The 9,113-nt window shown below is 38.0% G+C and overlaps 1 protein-coding gene across 2 annotated transcripts; it reads right to left on the bottom strand.

Moving 5' to 3' along the window:
• Window positions 1–4,499: 4,499 nt before the first annotated feature.
• On the bottom strand, window positions 4,500–9,103 carry KLHL9 (kelch like family member 9). Of its 2 annotated transcripts, XR_008713435.1 has the most exons (2): window positions 6,549–9,103; window positions 4,500–5,588 (listed from the first exon to the last, which is right to left on the bottom strand). XR_008713435.1 is itself a non-coding variant. In XM_055577925.1 (1 exon), the coding sequence occupies exon 1, from the start codon at window positions 8,501–8,503 to the stop codon at window positions 6,650–6,652; it is 1,854 nt and encodes a 617-aa protein (XP_055433900.1). In that variant the 5' UTR covers window positions 8,504–9,103; the 3' UTR covers window positions 6,259–6,649. The 2 variants fall into 2 exon arrangements, 1 of the variants encoding a protein (XP_055433900.1); XM_055577925.1 differs by lacking the exon at window positions 4,500–5,588 and having other exon boundaries at window positions 6,259–9,103.
• Window positions 9,104–9,113: the final 10 nt, after the last annotated feature.

Below are 9,113 nucleotides of genomic sequence, written 5' to 3'. Positions count from 1 at the left end.
ATGCTTTTGAGCTGTGGTGTTGGAGAAGACTCTTGAGAGTCCCTTGGATTGCAAGGAGATCCAATCAGTCCATTCTGAAGGAGATCAGCCCTGGCTGTTCTTTGGAAGGAATGATGCTAAAGCTGAAACTCTGGTACTTTGGCCACCTCATGAGAAGAGTTGACTCATCGGAAAAGACCCTGATACTGGGAGGGATTGGGGGCAGGAGGAGAAGGGGACGACAGAGGATGAGATGGCTGGATGGCATCACTGAGTTGATGGACGTTGAGTCTGAGTGATCTCTGGGAATTGGTGATGGACAGGGAGGCCTGGTGTGCTTCGATTCATGGGGTCGAAAAGAATTGGACATGACTGAAGGACTGAACTGACTGATCTATTATTAGTACATTTAAGGACCACAACATCAACAGTTCTGCAGTGTATGCAATCATCTTTAGTGAATATCTAAGTCTTTTTTAACCATCACTCCACCATTCAAATATATGCTTTAACAGCGAATACTAGCAACAGATATAATGTATCAAAATCAGGGAGGATAAACTCCAAAAAATTCATTTTTAAAAGTATTTATGGAAGATCTGAGGGGGGTCACGTTATAAAGGAAATATCAATAATAATAGTATCATGCTGAGATTATCATTTGGGGGCTTATTTATTACTAGTTTGGAAATACATTTAATATTCAAAAGATATGAGAAAGTTGGAAGAGAATCTTTTACTACTCATGCCAAATTGCTGTCTAAACTATGCCAATTGATAATATACTCAGTGATCGAGGAGAGTAGTTTCTAATCCAACAGTGGAAAACAAAAAACACTCTTTTTCAGTATCTGATATGAAAACAAGCTGCCCCCCTCAATAAATTTTGGTATTTGTGATGCAAATATTCCCTCATTTTAAAGACTACCAGTTAATGCAGGATAGATATTTCAAAAACAAGACCAAGAATATCTCTCTTTAACAAAGGAATTCTAATTCTAGAGTTATCCCTGTTAAAATTACCTACAAGGCACAATGCCTTGTATTACACCTAAAATCTGCTGAAAGTATTAACCAGTGCTTTAAGTTATGAAACAAATAAAATAAAAACAAAATTCCATTCAAAAGAGCAATCTACATGCCAAAGACAGTGAATAAAAGATCACTATAACTGAAGAAAAAGACCCCAGTGTGCCCATATTATAAATAAGATTCTACTACATGATTTTAAAAAGCATAAAAATTCAGTGAGAAAGTAAAGATTATTGAAAAAGTTGTTGTGAAACAACTGGATAACAACTTGGAAACAGAAAACTAGTGAAAAGCTAAAAAGCCATATCCATAACAATGACATCAAATACCAGGGTAATTACATCATCACATGATGAGGAAAATTATGCAAAGAAAGCATTAAAAAAAAGACATAGAAAAAACTAATTTCACTACAAATATAAGAAATACCTTGTGTAAGACATATACTCAGAGAAAAAAGATGGGAATAAGATAATATTCTTAATGTAAAAGAAGTTTCAAAATTCATCTTCATTTCAACCAGAAAAGAGAAAAGCTGTTTGAACAAGAAACAAGCAGTAAATGCTACCTGAGCACATTAAAAATAAGCACTGACAAAGCAATAAAATAAAGGACAAGGAATGTGACATGAGAACTATGGACAAAAACTACAATATTATCACTAAAAGGTCAAAATACAAAAAAGGCAGACATACTTGGCTATTAAATTGAAAATGGTGATCAAAAGGTACAAATAAGTCCCAGGAATATAATGTTCAGCATGGTGGCTATTAGTAATACTGTACTGAATATTTGAAAGTTGCTAAGAGCACAGATGTTAAAAGTTCTCATTACAAGAAAAAAGTGTATAACTATGTGTGGTAATGGAAGTTAATTAGGCTTGTGATCATTTCATAATATATACTATAACCATCCTCTGCTAGTTGTGATGTTTTGGGCTTCCCTCATGGCTCAGATGATAGAGAATCTGCCTGTAATACAGGAGACCTGGGTTCAATCCCTGGGTCCAGAAGATCCACTAGAGAAGGAAATGGCTCCAGTGTTCTTGCCTGGAGAATTCCATGGATAGAGGAGCCTGGTGGGCCAAAGTCCAAAGGGTTGTAAAGAGTAGGAAACGGCTAAGAGACTAACACTTTCACTTTCATCGAATCATTATGTATGCCTGAAACTAATATAATAAAATGCCAGTTATAACTGAATTTTAAAAACTGAACAGCCCTGTCCCCATAAAAATGACACTGAGGAAAAAAGTCTTTGTAGCTAATAGAACATTTAAAACAATAGAAAGGAATAAATAATTCACATATGAAAAAAATGCACAGGCTCAATAAACAAAAATTCACAGTTTTCAATAATTAAATATAAGTACAAACTGTAAATAATCAGAACTGCAAAGATTTCCTTTGAAATAGTCACTAAACACATTCTGGCGAAAACACATATTCACACACTCCTGGAAATATTTTTCAAAAGCGTAAAAGAGCCTACACTATTTCACTCAGATTTTACTTAGAATTTATCACAGGGCAATACAGATGGAAAAAGTTTTATGAAAGAGTATTAAATCTTGCTTAATTTATGATAAAAAATTAGGGTTAGATATTTAAATATAACCCATAAGGAAATGGAAAAAATATGAAGGCATATTCATGGATAAAATATGGTATAGATATTTAACACTTTCAAAGAAAAGAATCTGTGAAAATCATTAAGACAAAATTAAAGTAAAACATGATGTAGTACAAGGTCAATTAGTAACAACTATCCTAATGCTTCTCTGTATATGTTTTATGCTAATCACTTTATATTATTATCTCCTTATAATTCTAATATAGATACATTTATTAACATGTACCATCCACCTCATGGACAAACTGGAAAATGAACCTTGAGAGGTTAACTTACCCTAAGGTCTTTCAGTTGAGCTGTGGACAGAATGTTGCTTTGAATTCTCAATAGTATGTTTTGGTAGTTTTGAGTGAAATTTTCTGAAGGTGTATATTTTATCTTTATAATCAGAACAAGATAATTTTAATTAGAAACCAGAAAAATTGGGACATGATTAAATATGTTTACTTTGCAGGTAAAGTACAGAAATACTACTCTAGGCAAATGGGAAAAAAATTAGGTATGGACATTAATCTGGTTTATAAATGCAATGTTTTTCTTAATGCACATGCATTTGATAATTAAGGAAAAAACATCTTATATACTACTTTCTAATACATATAGATTTTTTTTAATATAAATTTATTTACTTTGATTACATATAGATTTTAGAAAACTTGGAGAAAGCCATAATAATAGCAGTGTGTGTCTCTGGAAGTTGAACTTACTTCATCATCCAGATTTTAGCTTAAGGTTTGGCATATTTGCAATATATTTGACAAATGTCTGTCGAGTCCCTGCAATGCAGGCAGGAGACCCTGATTCGATTCCTGGATCGGGGAGATCTGCTGGAGAAGGGATAGGCTACCTACTCCAGTATTCTTGGGCTTACCTGGTGGCTCAGCTGGTAAGGAATCTACTCGCTATGCAGGAGACCTGGGTTTGACCCCTGGGTTGGGAAGATCGCCTGGAAAAGGGAACGGCTGGCTACCTACTCCAGTATTCTGGCCTGGAGAAGTCCATGACCTATAAGTCCATGGGGTTGCAAAGAGTCAGACACAACTGAGCGACTTTCACTTTGCACATAGGTAAATTCACAATATACCTTGTATTAACATATTACCTTTGAATGTGGAATCATTGATAATTTATACCTTCTGGTCATTTTTATTTTCCTGTACTTACACTTACACAGGGCTTCCCTGGTGGCTCAGTGGTCAAGAATCCACCTACCAGTGCAGCAGACGCGGGTTTGATCCCTGGACTGGGAAGATTCTCTGGAGAAGGAAACGGCCATCCATCCCAGTATTCTTGCCTGGGAAATCCCACGGGTAGAGGAGCCTGGTGGGCTACAGTCCATAGGGTCGCAAAGAATCAAACACAACTTAGCGACTAAACAACTTACTGTAACAGACAAATTATTTTTATAATCAGAAGACTTAACAAAAGTCAACTTTTGACCCTATCAGAAAAACTAAAATAAGAAATTAAAATTTAACAAAATGTTTTATATGCTTACAGTTTTTATCCTCTTTTAAATATTTTTCTACAGTCTAAATTTTCTGTTAAAAAAACCAAAACTATCAGCTTGTTAAAACAGGTATCATCCCAATTATTTCAGTCACCTAAAATTTCCATATCTGTAAGGAAGGAATGCCAGATTTAATATATTTAATTAGCAAAGCACCAGTGAGTTGTTTTATGATTATCAAGGGACCTGTAAACTGCAGAAAATTATAAAGTAAAAGGATGAGAGGTGGGATGTGTGAGGCTGGAGGTAGGGGGTACAGGTGGAACAGTTAACTTACCTGGATAAATAATATTTAATTACAAAACAGCAGGGTCAAATGTAATAGAAGGCAGAAACCTTTTCTCAACAAAGAAAAGAGAAAAGCTTATGCAGAACAGTACCATTTCAGCATGTCAGAATTAGCACCAAAAAAGTAATATATCAAAATGACATAAAAATAAAGGAAACTTGGCAAAATTATACCCAAAAGGTCAAAATACAAAAGATGGACAAATTTGATCTCAAAAATTAACTGAATGCCCTGTCTTGTAAACTTCTAACAGACTGAGAAAAAAGTCAATGCAAGCAAATGCCAGTTAAATTATATTTATTATATAAAGAGATGCTATAACTTGATATGAAAAAGAAAGCAACTCCAATAGGTATTACAAGAGCAAAGGACATTAACATTTGATTATAAGAGGAACACAGCTACTGAAAAAAATGCAAATATTTAACCCAATTAGTAATTAAGGAAATAACTGAGATGCTCTTTCTTGCTTATTTGATGCACAAAGTTATTACAATTTCTACTTTTTCTATTTTCTAAATGTACTCAAATGTGCTATATTTAGTAATAAAAAATTGAGTCATTTAAAAAAATAGGAAGTATGAAATTTTCTGCCAATGCAGAAATCATTAAAGCATTAAAATGAAAAGGGCAGTGAGGCTCAGATCCCTTGAAGCCAATTCCTTTCGTTCTGGTTCCTGAGATTGTCAATAACAAGGTTGTTTCTGATTTACACTATGACAATCTCCCAAGTACAGGGATATAAATATTAATATATATGTACATTTTTTCTTCAGGCAGGCAATTATTCCAGGGAAGTACCTCTTCAGATTCTTCAGAATCACTCACTTCAGAGGACTCAGATGATTCCATTTCTGATAAGGTCCCATTAAGGTCTCCCCTTGTGGTTCTCAACCAGTAGGGATGTCTCTGGTATTGAAGAGGCTGAAGATATACTTTAGTACTGCCTGCAAGACAACAGTGTCCTAGGCTTTCTATAGCTGGCTTCTTAGGGAATCGGAAGTTGGTCCTGTCCTTCAGACATAGCCAAAAGGACATTTTCTGATGTGATGCCAAAAGTACATCCTCCACTTGCTCAGATCACAGCCTCAAGACGGATCACACAAAGCTCAGGATGCACGTGGGCTGGAGCAGCACCACAGCAACCACCTCGAATCAATCAAATAGTTATGTCAGAATGACTGAGTTGAGAGACTGAACTTAAGAACCTACAGCTTTGTTGAGCATGCTTTTGTCTTTTTCATAAGTTTTACTGAACACAAAGGTGAAAAGTAGCAGAGCCTAAATTTACTGATCAAAAGCAATTCTCTGAGACTTGAACTCTGCTAAATAATCTGTATAAAGGCAACTCTACAGAAAACAATATACAAGCAGGAAAAGTTAAGTTTCATCTATAGTAACAATTCAGTCAAATGACATATTTGGTTGTTATTAATAATTTAATGTTTAAGTCCTTATCTACATCACTGCAGTAAGACTACATAGACATTTGTTCTCTAGTAGTGAATTCCCATTTGAACAGAAATAGCTATGTAGAAGAGTTTAAATTTACAATTTCACTATAGCTGAAGTGCCAATCAATTTAAAAATTATATATGTATATGCATGTATATACATATGTACGTGTGTGGTAATGTATTTTCTCCCTTCCTCTCCCCAGAAAGAGATATGAAACCCTGACTTGGGGTTATACTATTTTTTGAGTTAATATTCCTCCAGTCTGCCAAAGAATTGTCACATATTCTGAATGTACCCACACAATTTGGTGAGTCAGCAGCTATGTCACAAACCATGAAAAAAGGGAAGCAGCTAATAAGGCTTGGCGACCTTTTTTGTTTATTATTTTAGGTTATAGCAGGCATCCTCCCTTTGATGTTTTGTAGTCAAAGATGAAAACTTTCAACTTTGAAGCATAATGAACATAATTATACATTTACTTCAATCACCTACATTTTGCCTTACACAACACCACAAAAAGATATCTAACAATCATTTTTCTGCTTTTTACATTTGTTAAAATAGCTATGTTGAATACATACATTTGCAGAATACATTCTTTAACCATTTGATAAACACACTAAGCCAAACAATACAAATAACATCAATTACCTTTTTAATCTAATAACTGTACCAATCATTGTAAGAAGATACAACTGAAGGGGAATTGCGGGATCATCCTTGATGCACTGCAAAGGTTTTATACCTTGGTCCTAAGAATGATCTGAAGGTGCTGAAAGAGGTGATTCTCTGGAAGGTGACCCAGGATTTTCTTCAGGTGGAAAAACTGTGAGAGTACAAGCTCGAATGCCACCAAGTGACTCTGGAAGGTCAAAAACTTTGTGCCACTCATCCTTTTCTGGGTCATATTTCTGGACAATTTCTACCATACAACGATTATTCCAAGAATATCCACCTACAACATAGATTTTATTTTCAAAGACAGCAACTCCAACATCACTTTGACCTCTTAACATGGCAGCAATTGGTGTCCACTGGTCAAGGGTTGGCGAATAGTATTCACAGCTTAGAACATCATCATAATCACTTGTTCCTCTGAAGTGATTGCCACCAATGACATAGAGCTTGTCTCCAACTGTACACATGCAATGCAGACCTCTGACCGTAGTCATTGGAGCCTTCTGTGTCCATTTGTCCGTATCAGGGTCAAAACACATGAGCTCATTTTGGAAAGTGTCATGAGTAATTCCTCCTGAAATATACATTAAGCCTCCATACACTGTTCCAGCATGGCCATAGTGGGGTTCACTCATTTTCGCAACATAGCTCCACTCATTCATTCTTGGATTGTAACATTCTACAGTGGCCAGCTCACCAGCTGCACTTCGCCCACCAACAGCATACAAATGTCCTTTGAGGGCGCTCAAGTGAAAAAACGTGCGCTTTTCATTTAATGATGCAACCTGCATCCATTTATTATATCGAGGATCAAATCTGAAAACCGTATCAACAGCAGTTTTTCCTTTTGTATCGTAATTACTTTGACCACCAACTACATAAAGAAAGTTTCCAATGACAGCAATGCCATGCTGATAACGAGGAGCATCCATGGGGGCTAAAGATCTCCACTCTTGAGCCCTCTCATCATACATCCGTAATTCTTTACTGACAACCAGCTGCTGCCTCAAAACTCCTCCTAAGGTAACCAAGTGTGTCGAATCAGATCGAATGGCGGTTCTATCTGACTGCATCACTGGCTGCATATATGGCATCATTTGGTAATTGCTAGCTTCCAAAAGCAAATTCACACATGTATTGTCTGTTCTCATAAAATCTACTGTCTGCACATAATTGATGAGATCCTGTGGTGTCATCAGTGGAAATCGAATATTCTTCATTAATTTTGCAGCATAATCCATCCGAGGATCTTCCAACCTTAGCCAGCGACAGGCAGCCTTAAAGAGCTCAAGTTCAGTACAGTGCTTAAGGCTATTGCTAGAAAGCACAAAGGCAAGCCGTTCAAAAGGGAGTTTTAGAAACTCTCCAGTGCTCAGTAAGGCAGGAAAATTCTTCAGAATGAAATTATTGACATATTTATCTACTTCTATAAGATTGTAGGTGTTAGCAATTCGTCCAACTTCAACACAGTTATCTAAAGAGACTCCTGAAATAAGAAACACTTTACAGAAGTCTAAAACAGGCAAGATTTGCAAAAAGCTGGCAGCTTCAAGAGTGTCCTGAAGATTGTCCATATTAAGAGAAAGCTTTGCAGTATAAATAAAATCAATAATTTTCTTCAGACCAACTTTGTTCACCCCGTGAAGCTTAATGCACATTAAATCCTGTTCTTTCATTCCACCTGTGAACATGGCCTTGAAGTAATCACTCGCGGACGCCATCATAGCTCTATGAACAGGGAAGATTTCATCTCCATCACCTGGTACCAGAGTCACATCACAAAGCAATCCTTCTATTCTAAGTTGATCAAAACCTTGCAATACCACCGAACTGTGAGTATTGCTGGTAAAAAAACGTGTGGTTCCTGCCTTGCAAGGCTGTAAATGGGCGGAGACGCCCATTTCACCGTTACCAAGAGACACTTTCATGTGAACGCCTTCCTCTTGCACAAAGATGTATGCCGGACAAAGAGGTTACGACCGGAAAGCTTTAAAGGAAACGAGGATGTCCCAAGAGAAAGAAAGCTCGCTTTCCTTATCAAGGGCAAACTGTCACTGCAGCACGCCTCAGAACACAAGAGTCCCACATTGAAAACCGTTCTGCAGCTGGCCCCAGAGGGCTGTGGACCTCAAATCTGACTACTGTGTAGATGATTCATCACCTGAGGCAGTTAAGTGACCCGGTTCACCTGGTCCGGCCAGCGCTGCTCTTCTTCCCGCAGTTCTGCTCCGGGCCAAGGGGGAGGTGCCGCCACGTCCTGCGGCCCGGCGTCTCGCTCGACGGCGAGGGCCGGCACCTCAGAGAGCGGCCCGCCGCGCCCTCCGCCGCCCTTTGATAGTCGCCGCGGCTACCGGCCCGTCCTGGAGCAAGGACCTGGAACACGAGCCTGGGCCTGGAACACGGGCCGAGGCCCCAACGCCGAGCCAGTCCTTCCGGAAAGGCCTCGTCCCAGGATCCCCCGGGCTAGGAGCGGCCGTGGCAGCCACTGCGGCTGCGCAGCCGCCCGACCTCGCCAGTAGGCGGGCACGTGGGGGATGG

Source organism: Bubalus kerabau, chromosome 4, assembly GCF_029407905.1.
Source record: "Bubalus kerabau isolate K-KA32 ecotype Philippines breed swamp buffalo chromosome 4, PCC_UOA_SB_1v2, whole genome shotgun sequence".
Lineage (NCBI taxonomy): Eukaryota > Metazoa > Chordata > Mammalia > Artiodactyla > Bovidae > Bubalus > Bubalus kerabau.
This window is presented reverse-complemented; position numbering and strand designations above follow the sequence as displayed.

What these genes read in the sequence shown, in the direction of transcription:
- KLHL9 (XM_055577925.1), bottom strand. Translation starts at nt 8,503, where the DNA reads ATGAAAGTGTCTCTTGGTAACGGTGAAATGGGCGTCTCCGCCCATTTA.